At 38.4% G+C, this 24630-nt stretch overlaps 1 protein-coding gene across 1 annotated transcript in view; it reads right to left on the bottom strand.

Annotated features, from left to right (window-relative positions):
• EYS (eyes shut homolog) overlaps positions 1-24630 on the bottom strand; it is an 873960-nt gene that overhangs the window by 402506 nt on the left and 446824 nt on the right. Inside the window, exon 29 of the mRNA XM_027809136.2 lies at positions 1140-1264. Within this exon, the coding sequence (XP_027664937.2) occupies positions 1140-1264 (125 nt within the window). The remainder of the gene's footprint in view (positions 1-1139; positions 1265-24630) is intronic.

Here is a 24630-nt window from a genome sequence, read left to right as displayed (position 1 = left end):
TTTATGAATAATAACCACATAAATATATGCCAAAAGTATATGAACAGTTTGCTAAAAAGACTGCAGAAAAGTTTTGTGCATTTTTTGTGACATATATGGTCACTTGCCTTTAGAGTTTAGCAAGATCTTACTGCTTGTAAATCAAAACCAACAAGGTAAACATAACTCAATACAAAGAGAATAAGCAGATCAGATGTATGAAGATATCATAGATGAACAGAATATTTATCCTCCAGAATATATCTAAATAATCTCTAAAACAATCACTAATAAAACTTGGATCAGTACAACCAAAGAAAGCATTCAGCAGTGCAGGTGTGTATTACAACAGGAAACAACAGACAAACTGAAAAATTAAAGTTTCAAGTGGTAGGTACTAGTACAGTTCTTAAGGGAACTGAACTATAAAACAGTACGCTCCAAGGCAGTTATTTATACTTACTTATGTTGACAAAAGGCTCTTTGTTAATAGATATGACAGGAGACAGTGAGTAGTCCTAAACAGTTTAAATTTGTGATTGCATGAAAATGCAGTCTGATTGTGACCTTTGCTTTTGGATAAATACTAAACCCCTTATACTTTCCTAAGTCACAAGACCTCTTTAAGTTGATCTATGTCAGCATAAGGAAACAGCTCCCACTTTTTTAAGAAAGTGCTTGTTTTCATTCTGTTTATAATTGTTCAGAAAATTTCTTTTCATCCCAGCCAGCAGACATAAGCATGTGTATGTGTGACAACAATAATAACAATAATAAATGTTAGTTAAAATGTTCAGAATTTCTTTTCAGTCAATCTTATTTTGCAGCTAATTAAATTATGTAGTCGCTATACAGTGCCCACTTGACTGCTTTGGTCAGTGTTACATTAGTAAAGATTGTACATAATAAACCTTTAGTTCTAGATAATTCTTCAACTCAATGAGCTGGTTTTAGTTTTAAGTCTTTCTAACATGCTTATTAGACTAGTTAATTCTCTGTAAATTTCATTCAAGAAGCTTCTTAAAGAGATAATTAATCTTTTTATACCTTAGAGGTTATATCCAAATAAAGTGCTTGATATAATTTACCAGTTTTCTCAGTAGTAACACTGATAATTCAAAATATCATTTTTTAAGATTGTTCTGTTCGATGTCAGTTACCTTTTTGACATTTACAAGTGTATCCATTGATATCATCTTCACAGGTTGAGCCATGTAGACAAGGTGATGAATTACACTCATTAACTTCTATTTCACAAAACTGTCCAGAAAATCCAGCAAGACACCTGAAGCAAACAACATTCCAAAGTGTTATACTATGCATAACTATTACCTATTTTGTGTGGAAAAAAACTGTATAAAATATGCCGGTTAACAAGACACAATCTCATATATTCCTTTCTCTTTCAAGGAGTATTTTACTAGAACTCTTCCAAGTTTCAAATTCTAATTCATGGCAATCTTTTAGGGGATTTATGATAGCAAAAACCACCCAGATTTCACATCTGGATCATAATCGAGCATAACAGTCTCAGTTACAGTTTACTGGTTCTATGAGGGTCAGTAAAAACTTTTCTTAATGTACTCTTGGGAGACTGTCTACTAAAATAGTTTACTTAGCTAACTACTTGCAATCTATGTTTGGAAAACTTCTTGTTGAGAAATGTTGCACCAATAAATGTAACTACAGCATAAAAGCTAACTTTCAGGTACCATAGTTTCATTCTCATTCTAGTTTTCAAATATTATTCATCTTGAAAAAAATAGTCTGTATTTTTCTGGTTGTAAATCCTATGTGATCACTAATACCAAAACAGTTCTGTATGATTTCAACATGTAACTGTACAGCTGACCCAAACAGACTCACAAGACCTCTAATGAAGATCAGAAATCTTACTAATCTCATTATTGAGGCACACCCTTGAATACATACACACAGCTTTACAGATATACCCAGAATATATTCTGCAAAACAGGGCCCCATAATGGTATTTATATTTACTCTTTTGAGTTGTGTTGTACGCTGATGTACTTCACATGAGACAATGTATTCAAAAACTCTTGTTAGCAATGGGGTGGTGCACGGTTTGCATGTTGCCTTGGCTCTAATGAAAAGCATAAAACTTTATGCCCCACTTAGAAGATGATGAGTACATTAACAATCACCTTTGAGTCAATTAGAATAGTCATGTCACCTACTCCTCAGGGTGCTACATTGTGGCAATACAAAACACATAATTAGAATGAAGTATCTGCAATGTCTACCTTAGTTTTCCAGATCCTGAAGCAAAAGAGAAGGAGGATGGACCATGGAACAGGTATGTGTAACACTTCCTGAAGGATCATTAAACTATGTATCAGTAATGATGTTTTGCTTTATTTCTGCCTTGATGATTAGAAGATATTTGTCTCATTATATATGGAACACACTCTAGGTAATGGGAATTTGGAATCTACCAAGACAATGCCAGCACAACAGATTTGCCAGTCTACATCAACTACGGATGACAGCGATGGCATACTGCTTGGAAAATGTACAAAGTGAAGCACACACTACTACTTTTCAAATAACTAATTATAAAGTGTGACAAAAAAACCATGGATAAGGCTTAATAAACAAGCTGTAAGGCCACCTGTATACCTCTTTGGCCACAAAACATTAAGCAAAATATACTGAGAAGGTACAGTTTGGCCTTTCATCCTACTGGCAAAAGTCAAAGCCTAGCGTTTAGAACTGAATTGATCCCACCTAACTTCAGATACCTAACTGTAATAACCCTAGGATTCTCTTATGCTCAGTGAAATAAGGGGTGCAGAGGATGATCCTGTTCACTGAAAGTTTACATAATTTTCTGCAGATATCTTTGTCTTTCCACTGGCTACACAGCACGCTAAAACAAACAAACAAACAAACAAAAAATTAAGGGAGCGACTTCTCCCAGATAAGGGAAGGAAGACCAGAAGGATGAACACCTATAAAATAATGGAAATAATATTCTACTGGGAAAAAAAGACAACTAGACACAGGCAATACTGGGACAGTTTAGAATCAATACAACTTTTTACTTTGGTGTGCTTATAGGCATTTCACTTAAAGTGGTTAAAATGTAAAATGGAAGAAATATACATTTGTTATGTAAAAATTCTGGCCATAATAACTATATCTATGTGTATCTAAGGTGAGTGGGCTTGATCTTTTACTCTGTAACACTCAAACACTGAAGAAAAGCTTGAAGGTCTGTTTAAAAACTCTCCTGTTGACAGCTTCAAGTGGGCAAATCTTTATATGTGATGTGTATACTTGCTGAAGAGTAGACAAGAACAGTTTACAGAGTCACTGTGGTCATAACTAGGTGAAACAAGAATGACTAGTGGAGCAGGTTGACACTACTCCAGTAGAGAGAATCAATAGAATGGATTCAGCTTCTTATCACAAGATACAGCCTGGATGAGCTTTGGATGATTTTCTACTCAGCAAGGCTTGAGACTTCAGAGACTCAAGGCTCTACAAAGCCTCGAGACTTCAGAGACAGAAAATATATAGTCATGGGCCTAACTTCATAGATGCTGAAGTAGAAAAATGGATACATTTATATGTATAAGTGTTTGGTAAAATAATCTATTTTGTACTGAAAACTTTCCAAATACTTATTAAGTGTGCAATACCTAGAGAGAGATGGTGGCACCACCAAAAGAGGAAAGTTATAAAAACATCTGACTTTGCCTTCAAATTGAAATTTAGGTAGAAATATAAACCCATGAGAGCACTTAGCTATTCAGTAAATCAAATCCCACATACACCAATTTGCACAAGATACCCTTTTTCCCAAGTCTGACAATCATTCAACTTAAATAATATTGAGGAATACTGCAAGTATTTCACATACTGATGTGTTTTACTTTTTGTAAATGGTGCAGTACCACAGCATTCAGTTTGCTTGTATTCAGATTGCGTAATTCGATATAAATGAAGCTTCATGACTGCAGAGGCAGGTACTACATGATTCTGAGCAATTATGAAACAACTAGCAGTAAGCATGTTACTAGTATCTGCAACTCATAAAACAACATGTTAATGTCAGCAGCTTTTGCAAATTTCCCAAAAGTGCAATAAATTGTATGCTTTATTAAGAGTGTTAATGAAGATAACACTTCTTAGGATATGACAAGCACTTCAATAATTTCTTAAAAGTTTTGTTTGCTCTCACCTTCCTTCATTCTTACTTCATTTAAAAAAAAAAAAAAAAAAAAGTATTTCTGCTCTGTCTCTTCACATTCTTAAACCTCCCTTCTGTCATTTCTTTTAGAGCATCGGAAGGGACAGAAACAATAGAATTTAAATACAACTGACATTAGAATGTGTACGTAGATACAGAAGACAGTTCTTGTGCTATAAATGACATTAAACCTGACTCAAATTCTTAGGAATACATTTGTATGAGGTGCTTGGGATATGACTATTCTGCAAAGGAAAAACAGGGGCTTTTAGACAGTTCTCATATAAAGGTATGGCCACTGCAAATCTTACACGTTGATTACCATTTTAAAAAAACAACAAACACTTTTGCCTTTATAAGTAAATGCATATGTAAGTTTAGCAGCAAAGTATTCTTAAAGCTTATTTGATAAAGAAAGTTAATATACTGCAAAGGCTAAGCTTTTAAACTTACAAAGGTATCAACATAAGATCAATAGTTCAGTACTGAAAGGCAGCAAAAAACCACTGCTGATTTGCTGTAAGAATAATGCATTCACAATCTCATTACGGCCAGTTTATAGGGATGACAGCAAAGATCTTTCCCTTTTCTATCATTCTCTACAGCTTTTTTTCTCTCATATAAAATGTTGATATAACATGTTTCAAATATAGCCCCTTTTCTGTTTTAACTTTACATCAATCATTATCGGGAGTGATCATCTTAATCTGGGCATACGTCAATGCAATTGCTGAACAGAGGACTGAAAAGATTCTATTGTACTGGATGGATCTGAAACAGAAGAATATAACTAGTAGTTACACTGCAGTAAAGAACAGAGATGGTAATATGCATCTCAGCAAAATGCATAGCTGAGGATTAGTGTGGTGTAAAAGACAATAGTTCTTTTCCGTCTTCCAGAAAAACAGGGCCAATAGTAAGCATTAAATCTCCTACTTATCTGTAGAAGCCATTTCTTCGCAGTTTTCAACCTGCACCTGACATTAACTGCAAATTGTGATGAAATGTTATTTACAAACTTTCAATTTTGCAATCTTTCCTCACTCCTCATTAATCTCACCTGGAATGGAAACTCTACCTTCTACAATGAAAGCAGGAGTTTATTAAGATGACCTTGAAGGTCCTGCAGGAAGCTAATAGGTAATGACAACCACTGTTTCAATAGCACCTGTATTAAGTAGCACAATGAACAACAGAATAGAAAGGAAGAGGCATACATGCCTTTCAAGGGTCTGAACAGCCTCTTGAATACATTCACAGGTTTAGAATAAGTGGCCAGTTTCACCACCCATCTGGTAAGACCTATTTTATATATAAATTAATCACAAGCCATCTAGGAAACCTGTGAGTTAAAATGAACCTGAAGTATAACATCTTAGGCCTTTCTGAGCTGGAATTCCTAAATCAGGAGCCAAGTCCACTGATCATTTTAAAGGTGGCTCTTTACACTTGTCATTTGGGCTGTTGGCTGATATGAAACAGAAAAGATAATAAGACATGAGTTTGCTCATCAATAATTATTTTAATGAATACAAGTCTTGAGAGAGATCAGATAGGACACCTGAGAGCAGGAATACTAACAGAACAGGAGGCTGGGAACACTCAGGGTAGGGAAATACAGGCTGAAGAAAGATCTAAACACCAGTGGCCTTAGAATGCAAGTCACTCAATAAACAGAAAAGACAAAGTTTAAAAAGTAAAGCATGAGTTTTAAAGTCCTATTTTGGGGACAAAAAGAAAAAGCTACCAAGAAACAGAAAGAATGGAAGAGTCAGGCCCTGCCCTTTGATGAAGTTGCCAAGGTACTGCTCACCTGGAGGTAGAAAGCGCTACTGCGTTAGGGACATGACTATTTATGTGCCCCTTTCATCTGAAAGTCTCAAAAGCAACAGCTCTGGGACAAAGACTGTCTGTGCTTGTAGAAGAGCAATTTCCTCAGCGTCAGCCTCCAGTCTTTCCAGCAACTAGTGCTAGTCCACCTTAGGCTTCCTCTTCCTTGCCTGTACGCCTACACCCCTGGAGGGTGTTTGGAGTGATAAAGCAGAGATGTTTCCAGCCCTTTAAGCAGTCATGCTTCTATCACAGTTGAGTTTTCAAATCTGGCCTCCAGCGAGATGTTCAGTTTGAGACCGTTCATTAGTTATCACTAGATGATTCCATAACATGACCGTTGCACTCACACCATCCCCAAAAATACTGAGATAACAGACATTGTCATGTTATGCCCCAATAAGATTGTTTTGCTCATACAGCTATTTGGCAAAAATATTCAAGGGTTTGTACCTTTCACTCATACTTGATATCACAAGTGGTTGCTAATACCTGGGAAGATACAGTCGTTGGAGAACAGTAAGAAATCTCTGCTGCCTGGATCCTGAACAGCAGGGTTACGTTGTCATGTCTGCACAGTTTTTTCTCTCACATATTGTCATTCCTGTCTCCCACTGCTGTTATGCAGCAGGTTTTTCCCCCTTAAATACATTATCCCAGAGGCATTATCACCATCACCGATGGGCTCAGCCTTGGCCAGCGGCAGGTCTGCCTTGCCTTGGAGCTGGCTGGCATGGGCTCAACTGGACACAGGGGAAGCTTCTGACATCTTCTGACAGAAGCCACCTCTGTAGCCCCCCTTGCTACCAAAACCTTGACTGCAAACCCCGTACCGTTTGGAAAATTTATATTGTCAGATACAACATTAATGGCTGTATTGATAATGAACATTGATAATGATCTTAAAAATTCTTTTCTAACCTAAATGATTCTATAATTCTAGCTTTATTAAGATGATTTTCACCATGGTTTTCATTGTGATTCACTCTGGGTTGACAGAAGCTGCTCTCATCTTTCCTGCCTTACAGGGCTTTGTGGGGCTTTGTTTCTGTAACAGTAGAGGGAATAGTTATGCAATAAAGGCCTTTCTTGCAAAAAGCACCCAGGACATTTACACTGAGTGAGGCAATATAGAGAATCAGGGAACAGGCAGGAAAGGGGATGGAAAACAGTCCTGTAATGGACGCAGTATAAAATCAATTTGCAACCTTCAACATGGCCTGGCCACACAGTTCAGGCTAAAAGAAAGATGACTCATTCAGGATGAGCGCTTAGCTGACTAAGGGGCTGCCCATTAATGTAACGAAGAACTGATCTTTAAACCTAAGAAAGTTGTACAGATACAGAAAAAGAGTGGAGTTAAATAGGATGTTGTCTATAGGCACTTGGCTGACCTATTTGGGAAAGATGAATCAGATGTTAAGAAACGTTCACAGATTTAGCAACCTTAAACCACAATTTAAACATTTACTACTATAATATTGATAGATTTACAGAACTACAGGAAACTGTAACATTATTGATATTTTATCAATCAAAGGTCAGAGAAAATGCCATCCACTTAATTTACGTAGCTCTGGCTCTCAGTGTTGCAGACATCCTACCCTAAGGCTAGCTATACAGTGGATCAGAACTGTGCTAGCTGTTAGTAATAAGAAGCATCCTTGCTTTATATATAACATTTAACAATCTAATGCAGCAGCTGTTGCACATATGAGACTGATCCCAAGTCTGCACTCCTGCTTTTCATTATATCAAAGTAAGTAAAATAGCAAATGCAGCAGGGAAAATTACCAAATTAAAAAAAAAAAAAAAAGTGGAGACCTTAAATGTTTTAAGTTGGCCATTATGATTTATCCATCAATAATAAGGTAGAAACACACACTTGTAACGAATTCAAAGAACTTACATTGGGAGAATGAAGTAGTTATTTTTCCATTAGTCCAAAGCTTGTCAGAACAAACCCAAGAACATCAATGTTGCCACATCAAAGCAACGATCTTTTTTTTTGAGATTAAAACTAAAAGGGCAGCAGAGGAATCGATTAATGAATCTGAACACAGCCAAGGAAAGATTTTTCTGAATGTCTGCTTATTTCCTGAGCTCCTCACACTTCAGCATAAACTCAACTGTCTATAGTCCTTGCATTAATGATTATTGATCAAAACATTAACTGCAGAAAAATCTGAAACACCCCCACAATTGCCCTCTCCTGGAAATTATGCTAAATAAGAAGATAAGTTATTTTACTGGCTTGTGTAAGGAACCGATATATTGACAATTGCCTCAAACATTGCTTACTGCAAAACTGTTCTGCTCAGATTGGAGAGGAACTGACATGAGACACTGTCGCCTAACTTGATAATCACAAGGTGAGGACTGGAGATGAGCTGTTGCTGCACAACGAGCCGCAGTTTTCCTAACTTGGCAACCACAGGGTGGTACAGGATGGAATGGCTTCAGGTCTTGCGAAGGCGAGGTCTAGCTAGCCCTTCCTGAAAGAAACTTCTGTGGTAACAGAAGACAACTGCTCATGTGCACAGCAGTGCACGTGACTCCTCACAACCACCAGTAAGGACCCCCTGCGACCACTGCTCACATGTTGAGTTTGTGCAGACTTAGACCGCACACCCCTCACTTTGTATGTAAATGAGGCATTCTCTCAAGAGCATAAAAGTCCAATCGACAAAAGCTCAGGTGCAGCCCCCACCACAAAGACACCTAGGGTGAAGAGGACCAACGGAATGCTGCTGGATCCATGGGTGGTGGTATCGCTTTCCTCCCACTCTCCCTCTCTCCCCTTCTTTCTTTTTATTGAATAGTGACCAGATCTATGAACTACGTGGCCAGGCCATGTTGAAGGTTGCAAACAGATTTTATACTGTATCCATTACAGGACTGTTTTCCTGTAATGGATGTAACAACAGGTGGCACAGGACTTGATTATCCAGTTGAAGTAATTGCCATTGAGTTATCGTATCTAACCACTTGTCTTGTATTTTGTGTTAATAAATGACAAATCTGGTTGGTTGGTGTTGTTTCACCTTAATTCAATCCAAAGGAATCATGAACTTGGTCGTTGGTCCCAAAGGGAGGGAAGCTGCCCTAAACAACTCCCTTTGGGTCACGACAGCTTGTTATAATAAGTTGTCTGGGTTTTTTTAAATGTAGTTATTTAAACAAATAAAAAATAAACAAATGCTTCTACACAAATCAGAAATTCCATTTTTATATCAGTATTGGAAAGAGTTATCAGAGAAAGGATAAAGAAACTTCACAAACTTGCTCTAGTGTTTTATGCAGAAATGGAGTTATTCAAGCCTAAACAGAATTTTGCAATAACAAATCTGGGGTTGACAAAATATTTGTATTTTTTGTTCACACATTTCTATATAAAGAGTAAATCAATAAAAGACTTCAACTCCTAGATGAAGTTTTCAATAAAACCCCAAGATGACCTATGTAAAACTCCTGCAAAAAGCAGCAATAACAACTGTTGTCAAAGTTCTACTTCATGTTAATTCTGCATTCTGACGGCTACTGGCATGCATGTATTTCTGCTACACCAAATACTACACTTAAAGCAATTCCAAAGTGATTGATTAATGATTTATTAAGATAATTCAATGAAGGATTTTGATCTTTGACAATTACATCTGCAGTCATAGTAAACTTTCTTCTATGTAAGTAAACTTTCAGCCTCAGAGAGAAACTATAAGAACCCAAATGTCACCCGAAGTTTTCCCTACAACTCCAATTCATATCCTGTTGCTATCTTTTGCTCTTTGAGTCTGTCTTGTAACTCATGTTTTGAGTCTTATTTTTTATCTGTACCCTCTTCCTCCTCTCCCTCTTTATCTACCTTGTGGCCTTTTACAGCTTATGAATAATTTTTAAATCTGTGAGATATAAGGTTCAGACAAAACCCATGGTTTCTACAACACAGACATTTATTAGGTTTATCTGGGAGCAATAATTAACAGGAATTGTACTTACAAGAGAGCATTTATGCTGTAACCTTTACCTGCCTATGTGACTTATTCAACATGGTAAAATCAATGAATTTTATGGACCAGTCCACACTATAAAATTTGTTTGGAACATCAGTTTTTCTTCATGAGCCTTAACCTTGATGAGTGGGGTTAAGTTTTGTTAATACCCCTCTGTTAGGTGATTAGGGCTTTGGACAGAATAATAGATCAATGTGAAAAACACCTCTCCTAAGCAACTGTCTTGGCTAAAATAGTCCTGTAAATGTGTAATCTCTTTTGACATTAGTCATTATTTTCTTTTTCAAATCTGCATTTTCTGTCCGAAATAAATCTAGTTAACTGCTCTACTGTAACAGGCCAGCTCTGTCACTGCAAATTTACACTGGGTTTGCTATACATTATTAACAAACTATGAGAAGTCACTAGCTAAATGTCATGGAAGCTGAGATAGAGCAGCACCTTGGGATTCATATAGCAAACAGTTTAGTTTTAATCATCTTGGACCACAAGGTGCCTTGACATTTGCGAGGCAACTTTTTCCTCTTTAACTTCTACTGGAATCAGACCTCTATTATCTCAACCATAATTCAACTTCAAATGTGATAGAAAGTTTTAACTTCTAAATTAAAAAAGTGAAAAATCGATCAAACATGGACCTTATCATTCATTTAACCAACGCTTACATGCCAGCTTGAAAAAGAAAAAAGGAAAACTATGTAATTCAACTGCCTTCAGGATTATTAGAGAGGTTTCCTGTGAAATACGTGACCCTTACCTTAGCACTACTGAGGCATGACCTTCCTGAGCAGTATTAACACTACAAACTTTTGCAGAACCTTTTTAAATTCAAAGAAAAAATGAGGAAAAGCACTGATTCATTTTAAATATACATATCATTACAACATGATTTCTTAAAGCTTTAAAAATTTATTGAGAAAATTCATCTGCAGTGCCAAATAAATTTACAGTCATTATCATACTTCACTCTCTAACAGCCAACCTTTTGGATCATAAGTTCCAATTTACTGGAAGCCAATGCATCATTTTTGCCCTTTTAAGTAGGATTATCCACAGACAAAATAAAAAAGCCAAACATTATTTTATTCAACTGAAATTATTATTTCTCAAGACATACAAGAGCAAGCCAAAATCCTGGCCCTACAAATATTACTTTGAAAAGTGAAATCTATTTTATTTGCAAGTTAGTGTGATGTTTATAAAGCTCTGAATGTTCAGATATCTTTATTTCTTTCAAAATTAACTGCTCTAATTTCTGTATGGGGTTTTTTTCATACTTTTCCCATCTATCTACACATCTGTATTACCTGAATACACATGCCCAAAATAATGTTGCTTCATAAATGAATGTATACATGAATAATGTCATCAGGTTATACAATCAAGGACCGCAACCCCCTATTCCTAATTCCCCCCTGCATCACTGGGGAGACTGGAGAGAAAGGAGGTTGAGGAGCTGGGAACGAAGGAGTGAAGTTAATCCTGGGAAAAAGGGAGTGTGGGGTGGGGGTGTTAATAGTTTTTGTCTTTGTTTCTCACCATCCTTTTCTATTTTTAATTGGCAATAAATTTAATTTTCCCCAAGTCAAGTCTGTCTGCCAGTGATCTCCCTGTGTTTATTTAGACCTGAATTTTTCCATCTTCTTTTGTCCCCCCATTCTGAGAAGAGGGAATGAGAGAGCAATTGGGTGGCCTTCTGACAACCAGCCAAGTCCAGCCCACCACAAAGCTCTGTACTTTAACAAAGATTTCTATATAACTACTGACATTTTGATTTATTTCCCTACCTCAAAAATTAATTCTATTTACAGTAATCAAGACAGAGACCAGTCCTCTTCATGGCTTCCCAGAACCTTGCTAAGGAACTCATCTCAGTAATAACGTGCATGTCTTCACGAACTGATCTGTACTCTAAACATATTGGGGGGGGAGGGAGAGGGGGGAAGACAGACACTTTTAAGAAACAATTCAAAATAGTATCCTCCAGTGACAATGTTTTTGGTGTGGGCTTTTTCCCTTCAATATCTCCCAATGCCAGTCGATGTTAAAAGGAATGGTCACAAAAATTTTATGAACCATTGGATCTGTATGCTCCTGCCCATTAACACATCACAGCCCATCTGAAAAGGGCAATATTTGCAAAGAAAGTTTGTATCTTTAATCAACTGATACTGTTTTAGTTGTCTCACTCCATAGCCTTGCCTTTCCTGCATCCTTTGACCATACATGTCTATGACATTAATTTGATTCAAATAAAACAACTATTGGCAGTGGAATCTTTTATAGCACACTTATTTCACTTATGAAGTTACAGAAATTTTTGATATATTTCTTTTCTGAAAGTGAGATTAATAACTATGGGGATGTTACTGTGAAACCAATAGAGAATACAGACAGGAAGCTTTTATAATTATCTAAAAATGACCAAGCATCTCATTGTTTTAGCAGTAACTTCTATAGGCAAATCACTTCAGCAGAGAAACCTTTCTTCCAGATATTTCACTGTTCTAAGCTTTGCATCATGTGTTTCATAGAACTTTCATGGCCAGCTTCATCAGGGCCTTCAAGTAACACTAAAAATGCTGGACAGGTCACATGAGCTCATCTTGGTGGAAACATGTCCCAGGCATGTTTTACCAGCTACAGATTTTGAACTTTTATCACATTAAGCTCAGATGCACTAATTCCTTATGGAAAATTGAAAAATGAAGGTTATTTCACCAAAGCAAATAATCTGCTGTCTGGTCATCCAGCTGGTCTAAAGATTGTGGATGCTGATGATGATGCAGCAGATGACCCAACCAATGTGTATGCTACATACAACGTTTTTTAAAGTGTTCTATTGCTTTTAGATTCTGAAAAACTGATAGGGGGAAAGAAAACACTGACTTTTGTGTGCATTGCATGTGAACTCTTTGTGATTTCTGGGATCCTATGCTGGATCAGTATAGATCTTTGTTGATACTGTGTTTTCACTAGCGGGTTAAACTGATTGTCTCCATAAGCCCAATGACTCTTGAGTTCAAAGTAATATGAGTCAGCTGCCTTATCACTAATACTACTGAAAATTGCTTCTCCTGATGTACTTTGAAGCATGTTTCTATGGAGAGGATTTGAGAAAGCAGACACTAGGGAACTTAGAGAAGTCTCAGGAGAGAGCTCTTCCCAGATTATTTTCTCTAAAACCCTGCCCAAGGGTGATACCACGATTGTTAATTTTAGAACACTGACAATTAAGCTTTCCCCAAGCTACAGGTCTAGCATATCATGTTACTTTTTTTCTTTCCCTTACCTCCTCTGAATTCTCCTCGGAGGTACTGTCAAGAACGAAGCAAGTTTATTATCTCTGAAGTAAAACTTTGCTTGGAATGAAGTAAAAATAAATTACAGCTCGCTGTGGTGGTCAGGAAATGTTAGTTCTATTTTAAAGAATAGTGAATGTGAATCAAAAAGGAAATACATTTGAGTGTATATTTGATTTTAGAGAGCTTTCTTCCATTTATTCATCTACAGTTATGTTCCTATCACGTTAGCATCAGAGTCCCTCCTAGATACTTATAACCTGAAGTAACAAGAGCTGTCTTTTCCCTTTCTGCTTTCTTAGTTTATGGAAGAAGTCATTCAATGACTAAAATATTTTAGAGTTATATGAAAAAAAAATATTGAAAAAAAAAATTAAGTTGAAAAGGGGAGTCACATACATAGTCCAAGAGATCTAGCTTCAGATCTTGTGATTCTTATAGTCAGGAACCTTTCCATATTGATCATCAATTTCTACAGAACACAGCTTTGCAAAGGTAAAATTAATTTGATAGGGGTAATTAATAGTGTCATTCTTTTGGAGAACTGATTTTAATACAGAAACTACAAGCCACGAGGTTGGGACCTTACCCATACATTCACTTTTAACAGCCCCAGATTTTCATTATCAGTGTTTACCATAGGCTTACAGAAATCTCTGACCGGTTTAAAAACATCAGACATTTATCACTGGGGTTTGGCCCCATCTCTACTACATATTATTACCTGAGATTTATATTCACAGGGGTAAATGTAATAGGTTGATGAACTGATACATCAACACTCTGCAAGGAATAAAGAAAACAGAACTGGCTTACTCTTAGTCCTCTTAGAAGAGGAACCTTGTCACCATGCTATGCTATATATTCTAGTGCAAGGCAACCTTCTTCCCAGAGGAAGGTTGCATCTTCAGGTAGTTTGGACAAGATTGGAGCTGGAAGCTCCACAATTTTTCAGCTTTCTTCTGTGCTTGAAAAAGAGTTAATAGAGACATTTTCACCTTTAGAGGGGAAAAAAATCCATGCAGCAGTAGGACAGTAAGGACCATATTTACAGCTTTATTCCTGACTACAAGAAGTGCCAATGTAGGCTAAATAAAACTACTTTTTCACTGTGTAGGACACACAAAACTACTTGGAACATTGTCTACACTTTTATTTATAAAAATACCTGTCCAATCAGAGTCTTTGTTCTCACAGAATGTCTCAGGACAACCACAGAACATACTAAACATTTGGTAATAAAAAGTTCCATTCTTTCTAAGGTCATTCTCATTATAAGAGGCCTTAAACTTTCTCAGTCCACTTGGATACAGCCTTTATTTTCCCTAAGAGAAAAAGCAGATTTTACTGCCAGTAAAATCCCCACTGTGGTTAACATGGACATTCTTACTAAGTGATAAATTACATACTTGCTAAATCACAGTTGGTGGGGTGTGACAGTGTTATAAGAAAGGTTAATCTGTGGAAGATCAGGCTAGAACGAATACAGTAAAATAATGAGAATGGCTAACACTTGATGAAAGTGTATTAGAGTTAACACACTCCTTTATTATTCTACCCAATTGGAAACTAGATGCGTTTCTTCACAAACCAGTAGTGTGGGCAGAATTAAAGAAGGAACTGGCATGTGTATGTGCGATGTGTCCTTGCAGGACTGATGAAAAGTCACCATTCAGCTGTTTCCTAAAATAACCCAGATTTGTACTTAAATTTCACATACACGAAAGCTATCGTCTGGTCAATCCCTGCTCATTTATAAGTCTCCCTAAGCTTTTTACTAATAGTTCCCGTACACAAATGAGTATTTTAAGACAAGTCCTTGGGTGATGTAAACTCTTACAATATCCATCTTGACACGTTTCTGTGCTATCCAGACACTCATTCACAATCCCGGATACAACAAATCAGATTAATATCAGACACCATTTTCTTATTCTTCATTCATTGGTCCAATTTCCTTGGTTCAAATCAGCTACTTATATGACTGTGTTGAGAACCATGCATATGAAAATGGTACTTTTGAGTTAGCAGATGTTACAAAGACCCACTTAAAGGGATTGCTTCTTAATGTTTTAGTGATCTGTTTGCGCCGCAACAGCCACCAAATCATGATAGAAGTAGCCAAAATGGTCTTCAGCCTATTCCAACCAAGACAGAAAATTAAGTAAAGCAATTTTTATTTGTTCTGCCCCCCACCCCCAGTTATCTAAGATCTCCCCATTTTCGGTGTGGGAAGGATGGTGCTAACAGACAGCAATACATACCACTTTACATATCTATCCTAGCCTGTAATCTCCAGAAAGTGATTCAACTGTTTATTTCAGGAAGGGACAATTTGTAGTTTGATGGTGCCTGTTGCTCCATTCAATATTAGCAGAACTCATGCAATTTATTTACAGAGGTGCCAGATTTTTGCAAAGATCTCATTATTAGTGTTATATTATTAGGAATTTTGTACCTGTAAAGCCAATTAGCTAAAAAACCTTATTTACTTGTTTGCTATCTAGTTTCTCATTACTCTTAAAATTCTTTCCTGCTTATAAATAGCCAGAATCAAATATTGCTCGTGAGACGTATTTCATTTTGAAAAGTTAAAAATTATGGACAAGTGACTGCAGCCAGGTTTTTCTGTTTCCTAAAGAACATGCAAAACGCTAATTGTTCCAAGCTGAAAGATGTCCCAAGCTGGAAATCTACAGGAGTATGCACTGGTTTATAAAATTCTCACTGAAAAGAAATGGTCTTTGAAGTTGACTTTTTGGTTATATTTACACTATCAAAGATGTTGTTTTAGACTTAGGAGGATTTCTGAGATAGAGCATGTCTCAAATCTAAATCCAGTCACACACTTCCTTAATGACGTCTGGAATGTAAGGACACCTGTTTATTGGGATGCTTGTTTATCATAAGGGAAAAGGTGAAAACATAAGTAATAATCAAAACAGAATGGCACAAACCTTAAGGAACAATAGATAACTGATATGACAACAAACAGGAGACCTTTTAGGTCACTAAGTGATGCGACATTGAAGGAACCTGTCAAGCACAACAGTGTAGCGGTTCAACCAGAACCCTGTAACTAGCAAGAAAGGAAACAACTATCATGCATGTGATGGGAATAGCAATAGAAAGTAGCAGTCACGTATAAACAAGTTTCTCATCAGTATGCTTCTCTAGCTGACCTCTCCACTCAATCCCCATAGTTTGTGCTATCTTTTTACTAAATTCCACTGCTAACTATTTTATGTGTGACCCTTGCCAGTGAACTTTTTGTAATTTTTTTTGTCACGCTGTTCCTTCTCCTTTGTGAACCACTATACGATCTAATGTGAGAGATCACTGCCAGTATTTCATGCTCCTTCACATTAAGTGCTTGACTTAAAACTCCTCCATGTATATTAGCTTGTAATACAAGTGAAGAGCTCACAAAATGCTAAAGGAGTAATGTTTCGCAGAGAGATAACGCTTTGTTATAAAACATTCTGCACTACTTTAGTTAGACTAGTTTTGCAAGTACTATTTAACAGCTCTGTACTTCCTAACTCTGAAAATACAGTTGTAATACGGAACTGTGAGCACCTCATTAGCAGGCTGTTATTTACAGTCAAGACCAACCTCCCTACTCCCCTTAGCTTATTGTTAATTATATTAACTGTATTAAATATATAATTATTAAATTCTATTAGTCATTATATATATTATATAGTATTATTGAATCCCTGGGGACCAATTGACAGCGGCTGTCTCACCTAATTACCAGTGTTAGTCATTTTGACTTTGCATAGTTCAGAAACAAGTGAACTGTAATAAGTTCCATTTGAGAATATATTCTCATTTTCACAAATATCAACAGGGTTTGTCCCCTGTGTCTCACTTTTGTAGTCCTTTAGCTCAGTAGATATGGTATTGCTGAAGGAGAAACCACAGGGTTTGTTCTAACACAGCAAGGCCTCCAGACTGGGGCTTACCAGGCAAGATTTATCTGGACTTGTCCTACAGTTACCTGGAGCTTTGTTTTAGCTTTTTTAGCTCTAGCAGACTTATCTAATTTGTTTGAGTTTTGCTTATCTTTGTACAATTGCGTGGTTCTATGTCTTTCGTTATAATAATTCTGATACAGCTCTGTGAGTAACAGAGAGTGACAACAAGTACTATTCTAGTGATTCAGTTTGTCATCAGTGGCTAACTAACGATCATTAAAGAGATGATATATTTGGAGCTGGGTGAAACTGGCTTTAGAAGTAACAAAAGACAAGCTTCCAACATAAATAAAACACAACTTACATAAACAAATGCACATGTAACACAGAAATGCAGAATAAGCAAGGAAGGTGTAGAATGTGTTAGCAAATGCTTAAAAGTATCCCCTAGTATGAGCCTTATGCTTTTTACAGTTTGAGCTAGTATGCTCCTTAGAGGTATCTCAGAGTCTTCTAGGGGGTGTCAAGCAATAGTCGACGCTACAGTTACAGCTGACCGAACACAGAACCTTCATTTACTTCCTTTATATGGAGAGTCCAAAGAAAGCCCAAGTTTGTTTCATTAGTTACCTATACAATGGTCTCCTCTGCTACCATACAGTCTCTTCAAGACTATAAGTTTTAAACGACTCTTTCCCTCTTGGCATAAAATTACGCAACCCAGGATTGGTAAGTGTCTCTCCATAGTGATTACACTGAAACAAACAATATAGTTGCAAAGCTAAACCAGGCTATATTACATGGTAACACTAATAACACTTCTTTGGCAAGACATTAAAGCCTGTAATTAGACCTACAGTAAATTGTTGGCTTTGCATATAAAGCACACTTCTTGTGCAGTTTGGACACCAAAGTTTTAATGAGACATACTGGGAGAGGCAACCAGACTTAAAATTTAGCTGAACGTTTTTTCTCCAGCTTTTTCTCTTACCTCTAGTGCACTCTCTACCCACTGGCTCTGCTGGGTGCTTACAATATTAAGCACTGTGAAATTTGGAAACTCTGACCAAACCCAGTGCCTTCCAAACTTCACACCAACTTAAAAAAAGTAAACCAATATTGTCACCTGCAATAAATAACACTTCTTCATGACTAGCCACTGCAACTGTTTCTTTGGCTGAAGAGAGAACTAACTAAAAGTTTTCCCAGGGTGGTGGTCAGGGGAGAAGGCTGGTGAACTACCAAAGCAAGAAGAAACTGTTACAAATAAAAATGCCTCTATTAGGCTAGGAACAACTAATCTTGATATCGGGTGGCTGATGGAGTTGAACGTGTCGGTGGTTTGACTTTGAGACAGCTAGAACAAATGAGTTATTAAGTGTAAATTCAGGTTACAAGCACTTTGTACATTCTGCCAAGTGCTTCGTTTAGCACCAGAAAAGGAGCCTCACAAATGAAGCACGTCCGAAAGATAGATGAGCTGATACGAAGCTCATTACAAGCAATGAGCTCAGCAAAACTAGGGGAAAGGTAATTCCGGCATGGGGAGATGGAGACAACTGGCTCTGGGAATCTTCCAGACCCAAAAGAGATTGAGATTGAGCATGCGAACTAATTAACATGAGAAACAAGAGAATTATTTGAGAAATGGGAAGAGGAGTACTACATAATGCCGAAGTTTGGTAACTTGTAACCAGTGAAGGCTGAGGTCTTTATATGCTGAACTATAAATAGTGTTTTGACAGTTGGGGAGCCGGGCATTTACGGGTTACCACCTAGCTCCCTACTTTGTGCAAACCAGAATAAAGAAATAACAAATACCTTGACTCAGTGTGTGAATTGGCATTGTGCGGTGGGTAACAAACCCACCTATGGGACAACAATTTAAGATCAAGACTGTTACTTCAGATTCCCCAAACGCATGAACAGATAACATTGCAGTCTGTCCAGATTATAGCATCCACAGCAATTTCTGCACACCAGAGATTTTAGGAGAGCATATAGCTCCATTTAATAGTAGTAGAGAACACTTTTAAGTCAGTTTATTTATCAAGGGATATATCTGGCTGCCATCAATGTAGTCAAAATACTTACAAACAGCACTCCCACATTAAAAATCAGAGCACCTCTTTGAAAGGCTAGACAAAGCTATATTAATTCTTTGAGAGCTAAAAACAATTTTGACAAAATAAAATAGCGGAAAAAGAAGTTGTGAAGAACCATTTGAGTGCAAACATAGTACTTACTGTGGTATTGCTTTATTCGAGATGCCTGTGGAAGAATAATGTAGAACAGTACTACATACCACCTTCTTGGAAAGATTGTATAGGTGTCAATGGGGATGAAGCAAGAACTGAATTGTAAATAAGAGCTCCTCACACCAACTAGAACATTAGTTCATTTCCATTTTATACTGTGTAATTGCAAGATCCTGTATACAGTCAAAAATTCTCTAGACTTTGCTAATAGTACATGCCTTCTGTAAAACATGCACAGACACTAAAGCAACTGGTAAAAGCAGAAAACTAAAATAGATATTAAGGATAAACAAAGTTTACAGAAATCTGTATTTGCACTTTCTAACTGAGACTGAATGCAAAAAGTAACTTCTTCTCCCTCCATGACTTCACACCTTTTCTTTTTCCTTAGCACTGAATATTCCCCTTCTGGGCAAGCATACCTATTGTGTGTAAGAAGGAAAACCTTATGCCTGTCTTATATTGTCTGCTATCTTACAAATACTGATGACTATCTGTGCTAAGCTACCAAGGCTGCTACCAACAGATCATCTCCAGTTCCTGATTTAAGCTAAAAACTCGATTCCTCTCCCGCTTCCGACTCTCCCACCCCAGAATGGATGAGTATTACTATAAAGATGGTGTTACGTAGTACTCAGCCATAAACTATATTTTCAAGATTTACTACTGGAAATAATATATTACCCACCTTAACCCATCACTTCAGCACCTTTGCCATTAATCACCTCGCATCCACTCAAAACACTTCTGTTACAATGCAACTACTTTCCCATCTTTTAGGAATAAGTTATGTTCAAATCTGTATCTGCCTAAGACTGCATCTCCAACCTTGAACACCTCTACTATCTACTCAGTTTTGTGTACTCTATTTGTTGGGCTCTGTTTAGAACTTCCTTGATACTCTGGGACTAAAAGTTTAATTCTTGCTATTTGCAGCCCGTAGTGCCTTCTGCTTATTTTTGTTTCCAAGCCTTTGGTTGCTGGCTACAGGGTTGTAAGTGTGATTCAGTCACTTACCACCTACACAGAGATACCAAGTAACAATTTAGGCAAACTAACTTACTCCACCAGACTTCCTGCTACTTCTCCAGGAAGTGCTTAGCTTTCCCAGAGGTCCCATATCAACACCTAAACTCCCAAATTACTGAACTCTGATTTAGTGTTTAACTATATGTTAAACAAGTGCTTGCACAAATTTAGGTCAAGCTGACTGACCCTCTTGTCCAATGACCCACACCACCCTCTGAAGTTGTCAAAACTGATGAATGAAAGGACTTCTAATCAAGGGGAGTGAACCTTGGGAAATGAAGAACAGATAAAGATAAGAACCACGGTTATCTAAATTATGCAGAAAGTTGCCTCCAAGTGAGAAAGTTCTGACCACAAGAGGAGACAAGCTGTTGAGGTGTTACAAATGCACAGAAAATTAGTTGAAAGTAGGACAAAGGTAATTGCGGTAATGGGAGATCACGACCTCCAACTGAAATAGCTGCCCCCGCCACAAAAGAGGGCAAAACCCCACTTGGGGAACATGCAAAAACTTTGGTAGTGATATATAAGGATGCACATTCATTTGCATTGGAAGCAAGAAACTTGTAACCAAACCTGTGTGTGAAAGAAAATGCATATGTAATGTACTATGAATATACAAGTACTCTACTGCAGGGGTCCTCAAACTTTTTAAACAGGGGGCCGGCGTGGATGAAATGGCAGGAGGTCATCTGCGGCTGCTTAGTTCCCCCCCCCCCGAACCCCCGGCAGGGGGGTGTGGGTGTCTGTAAATACCGGGGCCGGATTGAGGACCCTGGGGGGCCGTATCCGGCCTGCAGGCCATAGTTTGAGGACCCCTGCTCTACTGTATATAATATGTACCTTTGAATAGCCTGGTGTACATGTTAGAAGTGTGATAAACATAGGCATGCTTCATGTCAAAATAGAATATAGTGTGATAAGTTGTTGTACCCTGTGTAAATCTAAAATAATTTGTGACCACTATAACCTGTATCACAATTGTAATGAATAGGTGCATGTGCTTCTCCTTTAAGACAATGTAACCACTTCTTCGAAACTCCCCCTAGAGCTGAGGCAATCGCTACTTAGAAAAGCCAAGGAGACAAGGAAAGCGTGCCAAAGCAAGCGCGCCAAGGTAAGCGTACCAAAGAGACAAAGACCCTGAGACTCTCAAAAGCGCGCCAAAGAAGACCCAGTAGGAGGAGGTGGTGTACCCTAGTAACACAGGCGACCCAATGGAGGAAGAGCAGGACGATTGTCCGGCGAAGGGAGATTGGTCAAGATGCTGGTATAAAAGACGCTGCTTTTAGGACTCGGGTGTGCATGTGGTGGAGCTAATGGAGCTCTCCGCGCACCCAGCACTGTTTTTTGCTTATTGTTTCTCAGCCTAAATTGTCTGAACCCAAATAAAATTTGTTTTCATTTATAACAGAAGAAAACATCCCCCCATGCACCCAGCACTGCAGTAAACCAATGTCGGCTTTCTAAATTATCATTTGGTTTGACGAGTTTTCCTGGTTACAATTTGCAGTAACAATATCATATTTACTACCCTGCCTGTGTCTCAGATTAGAAGGGAAAATACAATTGCACTTAACACCTGTTGCACTCCATTAAATTTGATTTGTGTCATCAACAGCAGAAGGACACAGCCTCCACACTTACCTGATGCTGCATGGTCCAAGGATTTGTCTGAGCTCATCTTGGCCTGAACTTGCTTTGCCATAGCATCTATACTGAGCTCAGTGACCGCTGCATCCCCTGCTCCAGCTTCAGCTCTGGGGGTGCCCTCTCTGGGCAAGTTGTCATCCCACCCCCCCACTCCTAAGTCAGTGCCAGACAAACCACAGCCCTTCGTGGGTGGCAGGCTGCAGTTAGCAGCCTGGGAGAAGAAAGTACACTGTGAGATGGAAACACATGAAAGAAAATAAGTGGACCTCAAAAATGAGGGAGGAGGAAGAAGCCCCCACCATCAGCATCATGCTCCTCCTCACAGAGAAAACACTGAAATGCTAATCACAGTCTATCCCAAATTTTGCAGACTTGAAACATCAACCTTCAGGACACTGAAGGACATTGGAAGTGTCAGCATAACACCAAAAAAGGGCAGCTACTAAAAAAAAAAAAAAAAAGTAATTATGTAACAACTTTAACTGCATTTGCTAATGTGTTTTCCTGTACTAATTAGGTAGCTCAGAGCACTGGGCTGATAAACCTAGCTCATGGCTCCACGACTTATTTTGAGCTTCCCTTTGCCCATAACAACACTGATTGCAACCCTGTCTAGACAACGAGATCCACACATTGCACCAGGGGCCAGTTCTTATGCCTTCAGTCATTTGCATTGCACTCTACAGCTCATATTGCCATACAAAATGCATAGTGCTATGCCTAACTTTATCTGATGAGGTAAAAAGCTTGGCCATTAAGCTACTGCAATACCCTTTCCACCAAAAGTGATATTTAAAGTGAAGATCTCAAGATTAACTATTCAGGAACAACAGTCACCATTTACACCTGAAAGCTTGATTTAACTCATTTCCTCTACTTTTATTCATTCTTTCCTGCTATTCACAGAGCTTTCATAAATATCCATTAAAAAATTTACCTGACATTTTGCAAGCCACTGCTTTAACTCCTTTTGAAATTTCTTCAGATCTTAATCCTGTGAATGGGCCTGCAGCGCTTCATCACACAGCAGCTCACCAAAGCGAGCCACTCCTCAGACATGCCAGGGCTCCACAGGAGGGAGAAAAAAACACAGAGATAACTCAAACTTCCTTACTAAAGCTCAGGAAAACGCCCTTTAAACATGTCATGGCCTTGTACTGAAAATTATCTTATTCTATGAGTACAAAATTTGACCTGTGTCTTCCATACTATGAAATCTGGCTGCAGGCAAGTTGAAGGGGGGAAGATGGAGGATTTTAAAAAAAAAAAAAAAAAAAAAAAAAAGCAAGCCTCCCCCCCCCCCCCCAACACACAAACACAGAGCCTATCAGGAAAAAGCTAACAAACAGGGTCCCACCAATCAGGGAGCAGCTGGCGGAAGCCATTAGTTGTGGAAGCCCCTAGAAGCTGCCAGAAGGCACTGAAAGCCACAGGCTGGATCCAGGGCAAAGGTAAAGCTGAACAAGAAATAAACACCCTGTGCCACCAGCTGCCAGGGTGAGGAAAGGCTGCTGAAAGAAACAAACCCCAAACCAATAAACCTGACCCCCAAACTCACTTCTGAAAACAAAAAACACAAAAAAACGACAAAAAAAGAAAATAAATAACCCCCACCCAACTATTGGAAGGGGGGAACAAAAAACAACAAAGGCAAGCAAAAAGCTCCCCACAGCAAACACTGTCCAAATAAAAGTCTCCACAAACTGCCTAAGAATGGGATCTCCACCCCAAAACTTGCTGAAAACAAGGGTAAGTCTCAGTAAAAACTTGCCAGAAAAGCTTTACCATCTGCCTTTCTGCTACACGGGGCTGCACCATCTAGACGCTTCATGCCATGTGCTCACATGAGAGGGGGCTGATGAAGGAACAAAGCCTTCTTACGGCGGCACTGCAGACAAGGCATGCATGCTGCCAGTCCACGCTTGGGTGCATCCCCAGGGGACACCTCACTCAGGCCACCCCAGACGGTGACCAGAAACCTCCTGCTTTTCCCTCACCCTGTACTGAAGCTGAGCTAGGTCACTGCCCTCATGGAGACCTCTGCAGGGCACAGAAGGGTGACATTTTCCAACAGGCAACCTGGCCAGCTTATGGCATGACCCGCAGGGCAGCTCCTCACTACATGGGGGAGGATAGGGCTCCTCGCAGATGTGCTAGAGTCTCCCTCTGGCTGCATGCAGCCCTGCTGGTTTCTTGCCTCCCCATTTTTCAGCCCTTACATCTTGTTGCTCAGCTGGTTGCTACTGAACGCAAAGGAGGAAGCAGGGATGACACTGAACGTAGTCTTTCCTGCATGCTACAGCTGTCAGATCCAAACAGCAGCAAACAAAAAATATGACACAACCTAACGACATATTATAAAACACTCTGGCATGCTCTGGAGAACATCCTCTTTTATCTAGGACCTAACAGACTTCTGACTTTAAATTTGGC

Source organism: Falco cherrug, chromosome 6 (assembly GCF_023634085.1).
Source record: "Falco cherrug isolate bFalChe1 chromosome 6, bFalChe1.pri, whole genome shotgun sequence".
NCBI classification, from domain to species: domain Eukaryota; kingdom Metazoa; phylum Chordata; class Aves; order Falconiformes; family Falconidae; genus Falco; species Falco cherrug.
This window is presented reverse-complemented; position numbering and strand designations above follow the sequence as displayed.